The sequence below is a fragment of the Lichenostomus cassidix genome, chromosome 2, assembly GCF_008360975.1.
Source record: "Lichenostomus cassidix isolate B80296 chromosome 2, HeHo_3.0, whole genome shotgun sequence".
NCBI lineage: Eukaryota > Metazoa > Chordata > Aves > Passeriformes > Meliphagidae > Lichenostomus > Lichenostomus cassidix.
The window spans coordinates 2,070,429-2,087,708 of record NC_139482.1 but is presented as its reverse complement, the minus strand read 5'-3'; the positions used below and the strand labels follow the sequence as shown (position 1 = coordinate 2,087,708).

Here is a 17,280-nt window from a genome sequence, read left to right as displayed (position 1 = left end):
GGATGTGAAGAGGATGAAACCCAAAAATGGTGTGCTTAGGTACATACCTGCTCTGGTAAGATGTGGTTTGGGTGAGAAAACATCCCAGCCTGGCACTGCAGGATCCAGCTGTTCTTGGGCTGTGTGGTTGGAGGGGGAAAACAGCTGGAAGTCACCACCTGTGGGCTGGGAGCTCTGATGGAGTTGGTCATTCCATGGAATGGAAGCCCAGAATGGTTTAGGTTGGAGGTGACCTTAAAGATCATCTCATTCCAAACCCCTTCCATGAGCAAGGACACCTTCCACTATCACTATGGCCTTGGACATTTCCAGGGATCCAGGGGCAGCCACAGCTTCTCTGGGCACCCTGAGGGCCTCACCACCCTCACAGCCAGGAATTCCTTCCCAAAATCCCATCTAACCCCTACCCCTTTTCAGTATAAAGCCATTCTCTGTGTCCTGTCCCTCCATGCCGTGTCCCCAGTCCCTCTCCAGCTCTCCTGCAGCCCCTTTAGGCACTGGAAGAGGCTCTGAGGTCTTCCCAGAGCCTTCTCTTCTCCAGCTGAACACCCCCAGCTCTCCCAGCCTGGCTCCATAGTTTTCACAGTGTGAGAAACCAACCCAAGGACCCTCAGGATATGACCTGCTGGAGGGACCAAAGGGCTTGGAAGTTTCATGAAAACATGAATGTTAAAGATAAAAAAAAAAACCTTAGTGAAGTGCAAAGCTCTCTAGGTCTCAAAACAGACCTGTATCAGCAACAGTTACGGGATGCAGTGGATTCCTCCTAGGAAAAGGGATTTATTGCTGCCTCCAAGCACACCAGCCCAACAGCTCCTTTACAGTCTCCTAGAACGGCTCTGCCCTTTGGCAGCTCCCGAAGAATCCAGAGTACAAACCTGGGGGAGCACAAGCTGAGCATGCAGTGAACAGAAACACAAGCATTACCAGGTTTCCTTTTCTTTTAATATAAAGATCCTAGGGTAATTTGGGAGTAGGAGCAGCCTAAAGGGAATGTCTTTTGGAATAAAATGGTGTGACATGCTTCGGGAATGATGTGCAAAATTAAAACGCCCAAGCAGGGTCAGCTCAGGACTTCCTGGATTCCTGGGTCTTCTTGATTTCCTGCAAGGAGATCAGGAAAGAGACTGAGAATCTGCCACTCTTTGGGAACAACTCTTGGCTTCACAGCTTAGGAGAGCAAGAGCAACCAAAAACTCAGACCAGCTCCACAACATCACAGGACCAAGCTCTGAGTTCATCTTTAGGGACAAGGCAAGCTTTGACTTGGAAGCTCCCCAAATACGAATCCCCTTCTGGGCGACCCAGGGATGAATGTTTATTTTGCCCCAGCTCAGGATTGTGCTGAATGAATTTTCCACTCTTAGGCCACTATTATAGCATCACTTGTACTCAATCTGTCCCTCAGCAGCTCAAAGCAGACCAAGTGTGGGATGAGGTGACTTTTCTGTGGCTGCCTGAGAACAGCCACTCACCTGCTTGGCCCAGAGGCCTGGGGGTGAGGCAGAAAAAAGCCCCAAGGACTCACCTCCTGCAGCACCTCCTTCAATTCAGAATAGGCTTTTTCTAAATCATCATTAATAATGACCAGGTCGAACAGCCCAGGCTCTTTACCTGGGGAGGGAGATGAGGACAGAGTTAGTGGAGAATGTTTCTTCCCTGTAGCACCTCCTGTGCACAGCCCAAAGTCCTGTGGCATTTTAATATTGGTTTTTTAGTATTATTATTTCAGCTGCTGCTAATGAGCTGCTCTGCCAACCACCCCCCAGGAACTGCAGTGGGAAATGCAGCTTCCATCCAACTCAGCTCATGCCAAGCCCTGCCAGCACTGCTGGAGAGCACAATCAGACATCCCTGCAAAAACCAGCTCCCAAATCACCCAGGCATCCCTTTCCTTGCACACATCACTCCAAGGACTTACTGAGCTCCAGGTCCACACGGGCTGCAGTCAAACGCTTCAGTAAACTCTCTTCTGTCTCAGTCTTTCGGTCCCGTAGTCTTTTTTCCTAAACCCAAGGACAAAGACATTACAGAAATGAGTGTTCTGGAAGCTGCAGGCAGAAACCACCCCCCAGCCCTCAGGCCAGTGCTGTCTGTGACCACAGGCATGTGAGAACACCCTGCAAAGGGTGAGGGGCCTCACTTACAGCCCAGGGCAAACCAGTGGCCAAACTGGGCTTGAGATCTCCTACCCAGAGTTCAGGGTCCCAAGGTTTCTTTTACCTCCCTCTCATTTATTTATTTTTCCAGGTACTGCTGGAAATGAGATCTCTCTGCTGGGCTCTGGCATCTGGTGCTGCTGGCTTCCTCCTCCACAAACTCAACGAGAAACAGACTGCCTGATGTACTGAGAGCAAGAGGGGAGAGTCAGGAGTTGTCCTCAAGTGTCCTCATCCCTCTCTGAACCATGACAGTAATTCCACTTCTGCAAGAGTCGCTGCAATCACTTGTATAGGGTAAGACCAGAGGGGTATAGAATTTATGGTGCTGCACAGAACGAGCCTCCCTGTGTTTAATCTTAACTGTGGAGGCAAATCTCAGCACACAATTCTTCTCTCCCCTGCATGGAGCACAATTAATGCATTAAAGCCTGGCCACGTTGGGCTGGAGTGTGGAAAACATCCAGGAAGGACTCAAAAACCAAACCACAGGAAGACTTATCCCTGAGAGCCGAGGCTGGGGAGCTGCACTGGGCAGAGATGTGCTCAGGAATGCCCTCCCCACCTCCTGCAGGGCGCTGAGGAGCACAGAGGTGGCTGAGGGAAGGGGAGCCCCGTGGCTGCAGAGCTGATTACCTCTAACTGCTAACGGCAAAGCAAGGCGGGCGCTCACCAGGATCTCAATGGACGGAGGCTGCACCGAGATGTAGATGGGATTCAGCTCTGTCTTCTTGATGTTCTTCACGCCCTGGATGTCGATGTCGAGGACACAGATCTGGTTCTGGGCCTGCACAGCCTGCACAGCACCTTTACTGGGGACACAGCACACAGGGAAGGGGTCAGAGTGCCCAGGGAGGGTTTGGGGTGTCCTTCTAAAGGAGTGAAACCTCACAGGGCTCACAGGGCAGGGAGTTTGAACTCAATGATCTGTAAGGTCCCTTCCAACCCAAATCATTCTGGGATTCTGTGACAAACACAGAAACAACCTTCACCAAAGAGCAAAACCACTGAGAACTTCCCTTCTCCAGAATCCACTGACTCCACACACTCTCCTGAAGGATGCTGGATGGAGATGGATGCTCCATCTGGGTCATAACATGCACTTAATTAAACACTTAATTTTTCAAGTGGTGGCCTTTATATGGTGTTAAAAACAATCTCTCTTCCCCAACATGGGGAATTGCCTCAAGCTTTTTAATAATTTATTATTATTCATTGATGAGGCTTAGGGAGCAGAAAGGATTAGTGAAAACTTCAACTATTCTGCTGAGCATGATGGACTCTCCATTTCATCCCACATCTGATCAGAAACATCCTCAGAGAATTGGAAACAGGCTCAGAGAGATTCTGTATTTATTTGCTTTGCAAACTGGTCTTCATTGCTGAGAATTTTGGGGTTTATTTCAGCCTCCCACACTGCATGGCCACCACCACAGGCAGTGTGAGTACACGGAGGGGATTCAAATACGGCACATCATTTAATCTGGGTAAAGCACCAAATCCCTGTCTATTTCAAGGAAATTGGCTGAGGAGAGATGTCTTCTCAGCACCCAGCCTAAGGAAAAGGCACCAAAATCAACTCCACCCACGCCCCAGGCATCAGGGAGCAGCCATCAACTGGATTAGGTAGAAGGATGCCTGGACTACCCAGGATGAAGGCAGGGATTAAGGAGCCTGGACTCCTTTTCTCCTTGGAGCTGGGTATGTGGGAGATGAGCTTGCAGCTTTCAGGTTGACTTTTCTTGCCAAACCTGTCACAGCCAGGGCCTGCAGCACATTCAGCCTTATGCTGGCAACTCCCACAAGGAAACTATCATGGAATTATGGAATGTTTTGGGTTGGAAGAAACCTTAAAGATCACCCATTTCCAAGCCCCTGCCACAGGCAGGGACACCTTCCACTATCCCAGGTTGCTCCAAGCCCTGTCCAACCTGGCCTTGGACACTTCCAGGGATCCAGGGGAAGCCACAGCTTCTCTGGGCAACCTGTGCCTCATCACCCTTACATTAAAGAATTTTTTATCTCAGAAGAAAACTTTGCCATCTCTAAAAATTCCTCAAAAAATTCTTCAAGAAACATCAAGCCTTCCTGAAAAGCAAGCAAATTTCTTTAATGCAAGTAATTAAATACATCAAGAAACATTTAACCTCCTTCCTCAGTAGGTCCTTTACTAAAGCACCATAATTTTCTCCCAATAATTATATAAGATACCTGACTCCTAATTAACATTCCAGCCTTATGTTTTATTGACCATCAGCTCCAACACCAGGGGCAAAGCTATTTTAGAACCCACCCAACTCTAACACCAGTTAGGGGTTCCATTAAATTTATCCACTCATAATCCAACACTTTTCAACAGTAGCACATAGCAGAGAGCACAGTTGTCACTTCTGATCCCAAATTCCTAGAATCCCAGGATAGTTTGGATTGGAAGGAACCTTCAAACCATCTAATTCCAGCCCCTCTGCCCTGGGCAGGGACCCCTGACCTACCTTGTCCCGTACATATTCCCAGAGAATTCCGCATGCTCGATGAATTCACCAGCATCAATTTCTTTCTGCATTTCCTCTCTAGTCACAAAGTGATAATCTGCAGAAGGGAAAATGGGAAAAAGAGACAGAAGTTAAGAGTCTTGGAGGTAAAGTTCACAGTCAAAATGACACCCATGGGTTTTTGGGAGAAAGGACATTTAAAATCTCCTTCAGACAATGCTGGCAGACTGCAGAGATTCACTTCCTACTTCCACAGCAGTTGTCCAAACACCTGCTCAAAAGATTTTAGAGTTTTCTGTGTGGCTAAAAATGCTCCTCTACCCCATTTTTCATATCCTTTCCCATTGCTGGTACAGTGGGAACCTCTCCTCCTTCCCTACAGGTGTGGGACACATGACAGCAGGGCTGGTAAGGCCTTTAATTGGAAGGCATTTATAATTAAAGACCAGAATGGGATGAGAGAGAAGGAGATAAAAGGGAACATCAAAACCAAATTAAGTAAAAAGGAATATTTCACTATCTTTTGTTGAAATTCCTCCCTTTATTTCAGAGGGGAAACTGCCATTGGAAATGAAGAACAAACCTCATTTGATTGTTTTCTAAATATGCAAATAAATGAGAAAACAGCTGGGCACAAGCTATCAATACAGCTAAAAAATCTCATTAAGCAGCTGCACTTCCCAAAGCAGTGGGCATTGCAGGTATGTCCCCAGAACTACCTGGAACTTTGGGAAATCAAATCACCAACACCCAAGTTCAGAGCAGGGTGCCTAAAGTGAGAGCTCAGCTTTGAAAACCTGAATTATTTGGAGAGTGAGACAGACCTGACTGTGTCAGGCTCACCTTTGCCATTCACTTCGCCAGGTCTGGGCTGCCTTGTAGTATCTGCAGGGAAAAAAAAAAAAATCAGCCTTGTAAATTCTGTGCATCACCAGAAGGGTGCTGTAGGATCAAAGAAATGCCAGGCTCTAAGTGGCACATGGATCTCTAGGAAAAAAATCTCTACCAAGAGAAAATAAGGTTTAGTTTGGAGTGAGATGAGAGATTCAGTTGAATCAACAGCATAGGATGACACACACAAAATTTGATAATTTAAAGATTTTTTCTTCTCCCACAACATTGAATTTTTCAACACCCAGTATTTGCTCTTTCATGGCAAGTGAATCCAGATCTCAAAGCACAAGTTTTACTTGCAGTATTGAAAGTGTTGAGACATTAAAACACATTTTAGTAATGGACTTAAGAACATCTTGCAGAGCTCCATTGAAAAATCAAATGGCTTTTGAAGCAGAAATGGGGGAATTTTGTTACTGTCAGAGTCAAGAATCACTCAGAAGAATCTTGTTTCCTCTCTGAGCTGTGTTTAGAGATGTGGGGAGCCACCAGGCCTGGAAAGATGCTACTCCAAACAAATCTTAGACTTGCCACTCAATACCAGGAGCAGAAGGTGTCCTGAATTATTTAAACATCCCCAAGAGCCCACAGACAGATTAGGACACAAGCAAGCCATGAAAACCATTATTTGGGGTATAAACAGAGCTCCAGAGTAGGCTCTGAGCTGGCACTCCTGAACTGCTCCACAGCCCATCCCTGGATACTCACGGGAGACGCTGAAGCCGAAGATGTTCTCATAATCTTTGAGCAATTTCTTTAACAAAGTGCTCTTCCCTGCACCTGATGGGCCACTCAGAACCACTGGCCTTGGTCCCTGCATGACTGGGGAGAGACAGAAAAATATGTGTCTGGTTAGAAACTGATATGGAGACACAGCTGTGGATTCCCAGGAATGCTCAGCCCCTCAAAACAGCACCAATCTTTTACCCTTGGCTACAGATTTCTGCAGGAAAATCTGAAATGATGTAAAATCACAAGTCTAGAGCTGATAAAAAGTACTGAGAGTGTAAAAACACTTTTCCTAAGAGAGTGAGGTTAAACTCTTTGATGTAACCCAACAGAAGAGGAAACTGGGCTCCAACTGCCACTAAACTGGGATAATTCAAGGCAGCTCTTTTCCATCACCATGGTTGGGTCTCACTGGGATCAAAATCCTAAGGAAAACTCTCTGTAACAGGAACAAAATGCTATTTGTGCCTGGTGGCATTTGGAATTGTGGGACAGAGGTACAGTTCCCTCTCACAGGGAAAAAGAGGCTCCAAGGAGAGTTTGCAGGATAAGATGTTGCAGCTCTCCATCACTAACCCCCAAAACCTTGCAACAGAATCTGAACTCTGATGTAATCACTGTCATGAACGCACTCTGGGCTTTATTCCCGTATTTCCTGGAGCACCAACTCCACCTGGAGGTGACTCAAGGCAAGAGAGAAATGTTCAGTTCCTGGTACAGTTGAAAAAAAAGGCAGCCTGGGGCCACACAGAACTTGCTGTAGTTGTTTCTTCAACCAGAAAGGAAAAGAACGTGTTTTCGTGTTCCTGCATCTCTGGGGAGGAAGAAAGGTTAATTATCCACATGGGAAAAAGAAGAAAATGCTGTGTAAGGGTGCAGGGGGTACCACTGGGCACCCTCATCCATCCAAATCAGAGGTGATGGTGAGAATAGGAAAAATCAAACAAGTTCTTCCTATTTAAAACAACTACTTTCAGCAAGCAGTAAAATCCTTAGAAAAGCATTTTTTTAACCCCACGGGTTGGGCGTGGCCTGGGGAGCCACCCGCCAAGAGGCAGATAACAGCTTTCCATTTTAAATTAGCTCATAGCAATGTCACCCCGACCTTAGACATCACTTTTCAAACAGCCTTAAGCCAAATGCTGTCTCACCAGAGAACCACGGGCTAATCCAGCCGGGCTCCCTGCCTGACCCCGCCTGCGTGAGCAGGACACCTCCTCAGCCCTAAATCCTTCCCTCGGGCTGCACGACAGCCGGGGAATTACACAACTTTTCCCTCTGCTCCCCGAGGATGCTTGTCTGAGCGGAGTTCATCCCAGGCTGTGCGAAAGGATGGGATATTAATACACAGAGGCTAAGGAGTGCCAACTGCAGCAATGTGGGTGGTGAAAACACCCACAGTCAATAGTCATCCATAAGGAAATTCCTTTATTCCTTCTTTTTTTTCTGTGCTAAGTGCCCTCCAGGTGCTGTAGACCCAGAGATCCAACATATCAGAAGTCCTCCAGGGATCTTGGAGGATCAGTCCCATTGTCACATTGGTGGATTAAGCTCCACCATCCCAAAAACAGATGGCTGGACAAACTCTAGGAAGTCCTTTGAGGACCTTCCTGCCGTTCCCTTACTCCTTAAACTTTCATAATTTCCAAATAACATAGGTTTTGCCTAAATATTTAATACCAGAAGAGGAAAACACCAACAAGATGCTACTCAGTGCTTGCAGCAAGGAAACAGAGCGGTGCCTGTGGAGTTATCCAAAGCATTTCTCTCCCTCCTGTCCTGCAGTTTTTCCTCTCCCACATAATTCAACAAGGTGAGCTCTAAGCATTCCCTGGAATGCTCCACACAAATTCATCACCCTTCAGACATCCCACTGTGCTTCACACCACATCTGCTCCCAAACACTGTTCCTTCATCACACACCAGCTTCCACAACCACCCAGAAAGCCCCACACATGACATTGGGATCCCAGCATGGATTTGTCCAGCTGTTTCAGATTCCTTTCCATGGAATGTTTCAGATTCCTTTCCATGACCCAGCTGTGCCAGCAAGAACTGTTCTGGATGCACAAATCCCACCCCTACATCCCAGCCAGCAGGAAAAGAGCTTTCCCCTCTCCTCCCTCAAAATCTGATTCACCCTTTAGCAAACACCGGTAGAAAAGCAGGAATTTACAGCTGCCCAAATCACTTACAATCATTTCCTCCAACCCCAGACAAACTGGGAAGGGAGGCAGAGGAATGGGCTGGGAGGAGACTCCAACACATCCTTACCTTTTCCTTGTCCTCCCTTCTAGCCAAGGAAAGCAGTCCAGCCCCTGGCAGCAGCACAGGCTCCTGGCGACTGAGCTGGGCTATTTGTGAGCTCCTAAAGCCTTAATTAATGAGCTACAATTTTCAGATGGCCAATGAGAACAAACAATCCTACTGGGCTTTAATCTCTCCTCCTGGTTCCTCCTCCGCTCCCTGCTCTCCTGGCTGGCAAAGCTGCAGCAAACACCCCAAAAAGGCTCAGGGGTGCTGGTCCTTGCTGCTCTGGGGTTATGGAAAACAGCAAAACTGTCATTGTCCCTGCAGGTGACCTCGCTGTCACCAAAGACACAAGGATTTTGTCTCTGTAGAATCCTGGAATGGTTTGTGTTGGAAGGGAACTTCCAGACCATCTAATTCCAATCCCCTGCCATGGGCAAGGACAATTTCCACTAGACCAGGCTGCTCCAAGCCCCATCCAACTTGGAACACTTCCAGGCACTTCCTTCTGCAGGCAATGCTCCTTTTCCTTTGGATTAAATCCACACAGCTGCTGCCTCCAGCCACTGCTTCACCTCCAGCCACAACCACAGAGGTGACAGGGAAACTCCTGCTGCTCACAGATCCAAACCATGTCTCACCACTTCCATCATGGGACCCTTTCCTTCACTTTACTCCCCTTTTGTCCCCTCCCAAATACTCATAACTGAGAGAAAAGACACCTGGGTTGTGATCACATCTCACTTCCTTCAAAACCAGGCTAAAAATAAACCTAACGACTAGCAGGTGCTTCCTCTTGTCTCCCTTGTGAATCCCTTCTCTTGCTGGAGATCTGCAGAGGAGAACAAGACTTAACTGAGAGGGAACAAAACCATTTCTACTCCCAGATGATGGGGCTGAGCCCTCAGAAAGACAGCAAACTGGGAATTTCATAGAATCCCAGAGAAGTTTGTTTGGAAGTGACCTTAAAGCCCATCCTGTGTCCCTCCCATGGGCAGGGTCACCTCCCACTGTCCCAGGCTGCTCCAAGCCCTGTCCAACCTGGCCTTGGATACTGCCAGGGATCTAGGGACAGCCACAGCTTCCCAGGGCAAACCCAGGATGTCCCTGCCCTCACTCCCTGCTCCCCCATCCTTGATAAACAGCTCCTCCCCCAACCCTCAGCTCTCAAAACCCACAGGTAAAGCAACAAAAGAGCCCCAAAATCCCAAATGTGGTGCATATGGGGCTTTTTCTCCCATTTCGTTCCCAGTTCAGGAATGTATCTGTGCATTCCATTTCCAAGCTGGCTGCAGCAGGAACATCACAAAGATGTATTTATGTTAGGCAGAAGCTCATTTTTCTTTCCCCTTCTGTCAGATTTTGGCATTTTCAGAGCAGCCAACCTGCAAGAATCCATCACAGTTTCAATCCAGCCTGACCCACCAAAACCACTGCAGAGTCAATCAGCAAGACAACAGCCCAACTAATTAATAACATTAATGATGTCATTAATATTTGGGGTGGTCCCACACTTGGGACTGAGGACAAACAGCCACATAAACCCCTCTGGGCTGCAGAATGATGAAGTGGTCACAGGAGGAGGCAGGAAATGTTTCTCAGTCTGCTTTTGCCTGCTAAATTCACCCTGGATTTTACCTCGTGGGTGGCAACTTAACCAGAGGAGCAAAGGACAGACATCACAAGATTTAAACAAATTAAAGCTGATTAGCAGAGAGGCTTTTCAGGGAAGGCAAAGCCCACTAATGAAGAAGAAAAGAAGATTAAAGCCCAGTTTCCCTGCAGCATTGAGAAAGGTCTCCTGGATTAGGATTATAATCTCACCCCCTATTTTTAGCAGGTTTGCTATAAAGGTGCCACCCCCACCTTTCTAAGATTTGGGACACGTTCCAAAAAAGGAGTTCCTGCCCTGACAGGGAATTATCTGCAGCACTGGAACAGGAGCAGGGAGGTTCCAACCTTCCAGCTTTACCCATCCTGTGATTCTGTGAGGAGCACAGCATCCCACAGCAGTATGGAGCTGGAACTCAGCCACATTTTTCCTGGAAATAATTACCTAAAAAGCACTAATTAACTCCTCCCCTGGCTGCACTCCTGGCTCGCAGGCAGCAGTGATCATGCAGAGGGAACATAAACCACTTCCTCAAGGTCACTGCAGCAATCACTGAGGTCCAAGCCAGTTATTCCAAGACCATGTCCTGCTGCAAACTGGACCCGTTTAACCCACCAGCAGGATGAAACCAGTCTACCCACCTGGGAAACCTCTACCGAGGTGAAGCTCACGCAGATGTGGTTTTACCATCCACTTCCCCACGTGTTTCACCACACGGGGCTTTCTTTCAGGATACCTGAGGGATGCTCATCCTTAAACCCCTCACCGTATCCCACAGTGCCCACAAACCCCACCTGTTCCACAAGCACAATCCTGTCACTTATCTAACCAGGGACAGGGAGATCTTGGAGCCACTCTGGGGCAGCTCGGTGATGGGAACCCGGTGTAGATGGAAGAAGGGTACACAGCCAGCCCGGGGACAGCCCTGCGGGGCTCAGCCCTGTCCCACCCTCCCCAGCCATCCCACACGGATAACAGCACACATGCAGGACATGATCAGGGGGGCTCAGCTTCCCTGGGGCTGGATGCCAGCCCCTCATCCAGGGGGTCCTGCGGGCGATCAGCACCCCCAGGTCGGCAGCTCAGTGTGCTGGGACCCCCCAGCCGAGGGGCTGAGACCCCCATGAGGCACTCAGCTCCCTGCAGCCAGTTGGGACTCCTCAGCTGAGGGCTCCATGAGGGGCTGAGGGCCCTCAGTCCAGGAGCCTGTGAGGGGCTGAGCATCCCGGGGCCTGCTGGACCCCTCAGCCCAAGGCTTTGTGAGGGGCTGAGCACGGCAGGGCCAGCCAGGAGCCCTCATCCCGAGACCCCCAGGAGAGCCTGAGTCCCTCAGGACCCTCACCAGAGGAACCCCGCGAAGAGCTCGGCACCCCAGGGCAGGCTGGGCCCCTCGGCCAAGAGCCCTTGTGAGAGGCTGAGACCCCACAGCCGGCAAGGACCCCTCACTGCAGGCCTCCCGTGAGGGGCTGAGCGCCCCAAGGCCCCTCAGCAGAGGAGCCCTGCGAGCGACCGAGCTCCTCGGGCTGGCCGGACCCCCGAGCCGGCGGTGCCCGTGCGGTGCCCGTGCGGTGCCCGTGCGGGGCGAGCCCCGAGCCGGCGGTGCCCGTGCGGGGCGAGCCCCGAGCCCATCCCCGCTCACCCGCCCGGGCGATCCCCGCCCCGCGCATCCGCCCGAGGATCATCCACGAGGGGGGGCGCTCCCGGCAGCCCCCGCGCGCCCGCCGCCACCGCCGCGCGCACTGACGTCACAGCGGGGGCGGGGCCGAGGGGGCGCGCCGTCACGTGAGCGCGGGGCGGCGGGACGGACCACGTGCAGCGCCGGGCGGGGGGGTGAGTGCGGCTGGGGCTGAACCATGAGGGTGGGGTGGGGAGCTGGGGGAGAACAGCGCTGGGGAAGAGCGGGAGGGACAACACGGGCTAAACCGTGGCGGGGGAGCGGAGTTGGGCCGGACCGGGACGGGTGGCGGGAGCCACGGTGGGGCTGAACCATGGCTGGACAGGGAGAGAGGAAGGAGGGCTGAACCATGGCGGCTGTGGGGGGAACAGTCATGGGACTGACCCATGAAGGGGCGGGGGGAACCCTCGTGGGGCTGAACCGTGGCGGGAATGGGGAGACATGGTTGAGCTGTACCATGGCGAGGGTGAGGGGGGACATCGGCCTGAACCATGGCGAGGGCGGGGGGGACATTGGGCTGAACCATTGCCGGCCAGGGGGAAGCAGGGCTGAACCATGGCACGAGTTGGAGGAACGTCATGGAGCCAGACTGTGGCAGGAGCTGTGACGGGGCTGATCCGCGATGGAGAGGGGATGTGCAATTTTCCTGTGACGGTGACGTGGGTCTGTCACTGCACAGCCACACCAGAGCCTCTCCTTGTCTCCAGGGTGTCCCCAGGCTGTGTCACTCGGAGCTGTCCCTGCCAGCTGGGCTGAGATGGCGGCGAGCCGGGCGTTGAGGTGAGCACGGGTGTCTGTGACCCTCCAGCACAGCGCTGGGCTCCCCATGGCCCTGCACGCCGTGGTGACACTGTCCCTGTGCCACCCTTCTCCCGCCAGAGCCCTGCGCCTCCAGGCCCTGCCCAGGCCGCCGCTCGCCGCCTCTGCCCGCAGCAACTCCAACCGCGCCGCCATCGGCCACCTGCACCGCCAGCTCTACGGCCGCCTCTACCCCGTGCTGCTGGTCAACACCGACGGCTCCACCGTCCGCCTGCGCTACAGCGAGCCCAAGAGGATCCTCATGGTACGGGGGGGAGGCTGGGAGCATTGAGGGGAGCCTGCTGCAGTGTCCCGAGGGCTCGTGGCATGTCCTGATGGGCTCACGCCGTGTCCTAGGGGTGTCACCCGGTGTCCCTGGGGTCTCACGCCCTTGTGTCCCCTGTGTCCCCAGCTGCCCCTGGACAGCAGCACGCTGCCCGAAGCCGAGCGCAAGGCTCGTCTGCGCCGTCAGTTCCCGAGCAAGCCCAGGGCCAAGGAGGAGGAAACCTTCGAGGGCATCGACCTGGACACCTACAAGAAGTTCTGGAAGAAGTGAAGCCCTGAAACGGGAAATTTATAAATACATAAATAAATGTATCTAAGGAAAGCCGCGTGTCGGCGGTGCGGTTCTGTGGGGCTCCCCCCGCGCTGGTTGGCGCGGTGGTTCCGCCCGGCTGGGCTCCCCCCGCGGTGCCGGCGGTGGTACCGGCGGGGCGGGCGCGCGCGCGGCGGCCGGAGGTGCGTGAGGGGAGCGGGGGTGGCTCTGGGGTTTGGGATTTTGGGGTTTGGGGGCTCCGGGGGTCACCCCGCGGGTCGGGCCCGCCTGGGCCTCGTACTCCCCAGCGCGGAGAGGGCGCGGGTGCAGGGAAACCCCCCGGGCTGCTCTCACACCCTTCGGGGACGGGCAGACTCGCCCCTCAGGCCCTGCAGCCTGCAGGTCCTGCAGCTTCCCCCGGCCCTGAACCCCTTCCGAGACCCCGAAACTCTCTCCAGGCACTGTCCCACCCCGGCCGTGCAGCCTCTTCTCGGGCTGTACAATCCCCTCCAGGGCTCCCCACCCAGCCTGCCCCCAGGCCATGACCCCTTCTTCTTCCAGCTCTCATCCATGCAGGCTGTGAACCTTTTCCTGGACCCTGAAACTCCCGAGGCCAAGAACCCTCCCCCTTGAAGCCCAGAACCCCCATGTGGGCTATAAACCACTCCATCAGCCCTCCTCGCAGACCCTGAACCTTCTCACTTCTAGTCCTGACCTATCCCCTCACAAGCTGTGAACTCCTACCTCACCCTGCAACCCCTTCCCAGACCCTGAAATCCCCAACCTGTGACTCTCCCACTTGTGTCCCTAAGCCCCACTCGGAGCTCAGCCCACCCAGATCATGAACCCCCACAAGGCCACCCTAAGCCCCCCTTCCTCACCCAGCAACTTTCCCCCAGCTGGAACCCTCCCCAAGCTGTGCATTCCCTTTCACCTCAGGGTTATAAACCTCCCAGCCTGCAACCCCCTTCCCCCAAAGGCTTTTGGTTACCCCACTGACCCCTGGGAGGCTAAATTTCCTTCCCTGCACCTTCAGAAGCCACCAGGGTTATCATGGAGGAGCCGAAGTGGGTAAACCCTGGTCTGATCCCTTTGCAGGTCACCAGATTCCCCCCAGATCTGCTGTGGGGTTCTGCACCATGTTCGGCTCCTCCCGGGGTGGGGTCCGGGGCGGCCAGGACCAGTTCAGCTGGGAGGATGTCAAGACGGACAAACAGCGTGAGAATTACCTGGGTAAGGGCTGATCTGCCCAAACTCCCCATCCCTCTCCTGTCCAGCACAGTTTGGGGTGTGATGATGCTGAGGGGAGGTCGTTGCTCCCCGCAGGGAACTCCCTGATGGCACCGGTGGGCAGGTGGCAGAAGGGGAAGGACCTGACGTGGTATGCCAAGGGCAAGAAGGACACAGCCCCGCCGTTATCCCGGGAGGAGGAGCTGGCTGCTGTCCGCCTGGCCGAGCAGGAGGCCATGATGGCAGCTCTGTGAGTCCACAGCCCTCCACACCCCGAAAAAGGGAGTGCAAAGCCTCCCCCACACACACAGCACCTGCTTTTGTTTCTGTAGGGGCTACAAGAACTTGAAGAGGCAACCCACGGGCCTCAGCAAGGAGGTAAGGGGGACACCATGTGTTCCCTCAGTGTCCCTGGGGATGTCCCCTCCCCTCAGCTCTAATTTTGGGGACACACACAGGACACTGTACCCCTTCTCCACAGGACCTGGCTGAGGTGTGCAAGAGGGATGGTGCTGAGCGGGACGAGAAGGACGTGGATCGGGTGGTGGGTTTGGGCAGCTCCAGGTAAGGGGAAGGGAGGATGCCACATCAATCTCAGGACAACTGGATTGTTTGATTTTAGTATTTTTACACGTTTTTGTGTGGTCTTTCTACAGTGGCAGTGCTGGCCGGGTGATGCTCTCCAAGGAGGACAAGGAGGCAGCCAAGATGGGGCTCTCTGTTTTCATGGTACATCATCCTTGGGAGGTTCAAAAATAGATGGAAAAAGGCAAAAAGCTGTGCCCCACACTGGGAATATTGTGTTTAAAAAACAATCTGGGTATCGTGGCACAGAGACTTGCAGGAGTTTGCTGTGTCCTGTTGGCATGGAGTTCAATTTATATGGGGCTTTTATATGGAAGCAGCTCTTGAGGGTATTTTAATTTTTTCTCAAACTTAATTTAAATTTTAATTAATTTTCCCCCTAAATTTAATTTTTAAAGGGAGAAAACTCCTTTTTCTTGTAATTACAAGCTATGGGCTCATGGATTCACTCCACATTTTTCTCCCTCTTCACCCCTAGCACCAGAAAGTCTCCAACAGCCCAGAGATATCTGGCTCCAAGAAGAAGCAGGAAAAGGAGGAGAAGGTGGAGGAGAAACGGTGAGGATTTTTCCCACTTTGCTGGGAAACCAGCAGAAATGGCCTGGTTTTTGTGGGTAATATTTTACAAAATGTTTCCATGGCTGTGTTTGGCCTTGGGCTTGTTCTGCATCTGTCTGAATCACCCCCAAAAGCCAATGTGGGCTTCTCCTTGGCAAAGGAGGGATGTGGTGGGATGTGCCTAGAAAAAGAGATGGGGATGAATTTTTGGAGCAAGAGGGATGCACAGTGCAGGGATTCTCATTGCTTGCTCTCTTTCCCACAGCCCAGAGAGCAGCAAAAAATCCAAAAAGGAGAAAAAGAAGGAGAAAAAGAACAAGAAAAAGAAGAAACATAAAAAGGAGAAGAAGAAGGACAAGGACAAGCATTCCAAGAAGGATGCTGTTCCATCATCCTCTGAGTCTTCCCCGGATCGGGATAAGAGGTACCTGGGTTGGGGTGGGACGCCATCAGTGGAAAACGGGATGAAGGATTCAGGAGAACCACGTGGTCATGGTTGGCATCAGGATGCCCCGTTGGCATCTCCTGGCTTTCCAAAATCCCTTTTTCACCCTCAGCTTCACCTTGTTGGCGTCCCTGCCGTCACTTCCCCCCTCTCCCCGCAGGCACCACCGCAGGAAAACGCAGCAGCACTCGGAGCCGGCGCGGCACGGCAGCCGGCGGCGGCACGACACGGAATCCTCGGGCAGCAGCGCGGGTTCCGGCCGGAGCTCCGCCCGCCGCCGCAGCCGCAGCAGGGACGGCCGGGGCCGCCACCCATCCCCGCGGCGCAGGGGCAGGAAGAGGAGCAGGAGCAGGTCACCCCCGGCCCGCGGGGTCCGGCAGCGCCACGACACCGACTCGGAGGACTGAGAGGGAACCTGGGGTTGTTTTCAGAGAGATCTTCCATAGAGTTTATATTTTTTAAGGTGGTTAAATTAAAAACGCCTCTGCTCCGCGGGCACTGGGGCAGATTGTGGCAAAGGGCATTAAGGTTGTGGTGCCAAGAACCCCTTCCCTGCCCACCCAGGGGCAGCAGCAGCAGCTGTGGGGACAGCAGGGGCCAGGCACCCTTCTCCTCACTCCCCAGGTCCATCCATCCAGGCAGGACTGAGCATGGGGTGGCAGCTGGTGCTGGGTTGGTTCTGGTTGTGGTGCTGAAAATGCTGTGGATACCTCGTGTTTATGTACAGAGACTTTGGAAGAGATTATTATTATTGTTATTATTACGTTTTTTTGTCTTCTTTCCTCGCCTTTGAGTGCTTGCCAGCACAGTGGCTGATGAATTTCTTTCCTTAAAAATTCACTAAGTTCATCAGCTGCATGGATGAGCTTAAAGCTCATCTAGTTCCAATCCCCCTGCCATGGGCAGGGATACCTTCCTGTGGCCCAGGTTGCTCCATGCCCTATCCAACCTGGCCTTGGACACTTAAATAATTCCTCAACTTATGGGGAGAAAGTGGATGGGACGAGGTGTCTTCCAGAGGCTTTTGCCCTGTCCCCGTCCTACTCCAGGGAGCAGCAAACTCCATTCCTATCCAGGACTGAAACCCTCAACATGGTTATTTATGTTCTTGGAATACTGAAAAAGGGGAATTTTACATCAGTAAATAGAAATATTGATCCAAATGGAAAGGGGTTATCCAGAGCATCGCTGGCTGTGGCGTGGCCGTGCCAAGCACCAGGGCCTCATTTGTGTAATTAATGATGCAATTGAAGACAGGGAGGGTTTGTGTGTCTTGGTGGACAAAAGCCCAGTGGGACTGTGCTCAGGAGCTGACAAA

General features: G+C 52.3%; 3 protein-coding genes across 7 annotated transcripts; 2 read left to right on the top strand and 1 right to left on the bottom strand.

Moving 5' to 3' along the window:
* Positions 1-931: 931 nt before the first annotated feature.
* On the bottom strand, positions 932-11,891 carry GUK1 (guanylate kinase 1). Of its 3 annotated transcripts, none has more exons than XM_085050109.1 (8): positions 11,776-11,891; positions 6,254-6,367; positions 5,495-5,536; positions 4,652-4,748; positions 2,833-2,971; positions 1,922-2,006; positions 1,529-1,614; positions 932-1,104 (listed from the first exon to the last, which is right to left on the bottom strand). In XM_085050109.1, the coding sequence occupies exons 1-8, from the start codon at positions 11,816-11,818 to the stop codon at positions 1,069-1,071; spliced, it is 642 nt and encodes a 213-aa protein (XP_084906235.1). In that variant the 5' UTR covers positions 11,819-11,891; the 3' UTR covers positions 932-1,068. The 3 variants fall into 3 exon arrangements, 2 of the variants coding, with proteins under 2 accessions (XP_084906235.1, XP_084906236.1); XM_085050110.1 differs by lacking the exon at positions 11,776-11,891 and adding an exon at positions 9,247-9,356; XR_014849640.1 differs by lacking the exon at positions 932-1,104 and adding an exon at positions 2,224-2,347 and having other exon boundaries at positions 1,582-1,614; positions 2,796-2,971.
* An 8-nt stretch (positions 11,892-11,899) lies between these two features.
* MRPL55 (mitochondrial ribosomal protein L55) lies at positions 11,900-13,216 on the top strand. Of its 2 annotated transcripts, none has more exons than XM_085050115.1 (4): positions 11,900-11,969; positions 12,523-12,591; positions 12,691-12,874; positions 13,022-13,216. In XM_085050115.1, the coding sequence occupies exons 2-4, from the start codon at positions 12,569-12,571 to the stop codon at positions 13,163-13,165; spliced, it is 351 nt and encodes a 116-aa protein (XP_084906241.1). In that variant the 5' UTR covers positions 11,900-11,969; positions 12,523-12,568; the 3' UTR covers positions 13,166-13,216. The 2 variants fall into 2 exon arrangements, with proteins under 2 accessions (XP_084906241.1, XP_084906240.1); XM_085050114.1 differs by having other exon boundaries at positions 11,902-11,967; positions 12,519-12,591.
* A 2-nt stretch (positions 13,217-13,218) lies between these two features.
* C2H1orf35 (chromosome 2 C1orf35 homolog) lies at positions 13,219-16,725 on the top strand. Of its 2 annotated transcripts, none has more exons than XM_085050106.1 (9): positions 13,219-13,347; positions 14,243-14,377; positions 14,471-14,624; positions 14,707-14,752; positions 14,856-14,938; positions 15,031-15,103; positions 15,438-15,517; positions 15,783-15,941; positions 16,123-16,725. In XM_085050106.1, the coding sequence occupies exons 2-9, from the start codon at positions 14,284-14,286 to the stop codon at positions 16,367-16,369; spliced, it is 936 nt and encodes a 311-aa protein (XP_084906232.1). In that variant the 5' UTR covers positions 13,219-13,347; positions 14,243-14,283; the 3' UTR covers positions 16,370-16,725. The 2 variants fall into 2 exon arrangements, with proteins under 2 accessions (XP_084906232.1, XP_084906233.1); XM_085050107.1 differs by lacking the exon at positions 13,219-13,347 and adding an exon at positions 13,404-13,546.
* Positions 16,726-17,280: the final 555 nt, after the last annotated feature.

Bases quoted from the DNA above. Each gene is read 5' to 3' on its own strand.
- GUK1 (XM_085050109.1), bottom strand. From the start codon at position 11,818: ATGATCCTCGGGCGGATGCGCGGGGCGGGGATCGCCCGGGCGG. The intron at 2,972-4,651 runs GTAGGTCAGGGG...CTGTGTCCCCAG, and splicing joins GGGAATATGTACGGGACAAG to TAAAGGTGCTGTGCAGGCTG. The intron at 2,007-2,832 runs GTGAGCGCCCGC...CCTTGGGTTTAG, and splicing joins CTCCGTCCATTGAGATCCTG to GAAAAAAGACTACGGGACCG.
- MRPL55 (XM_085050115.1), top strand. From the start codon at position 12,569: ATGGCGGCGAGCCGGGCGTTGAG. The intron at 12,592-12,690 runs GTGAGCACGGGT...TTCTCCCGCCAG, and splicing joins GCGGCGAGCCGGGCGTTGAG to AGCCCTGCGCCTCCAGGCCC. The intron at 12,875-13,021 runs GTACGGGGGGGA...CTGTGTCCCCAG, and splicing joins AGCCCAAGAGGATCCTCATG to CTGCCCCTGGACAGCAGCAC.
- C2H1orf35 (XM_085050106.1), top strand. From the start codon at position 14,284: ATGTTCGGCTCCTCCCGGGGTGGGGTCCGGGGCGGCCAGGACCAGTTC. The intron at 14,378-14,470 runs GTAAGGGCTGAT...TGCTCCCCGCAG, and splicing joins ACAGCGTGAGAATTACCTGG to GGAACTCCCTGATGGCACCG. The intron at 15,104-15,437 runs GTACATCATCCT...CTTCACCCCTAG, and splicing joins TGGGGCTCTCTGTTTTCATG to CACCAGAAAGTCTCCAACAG.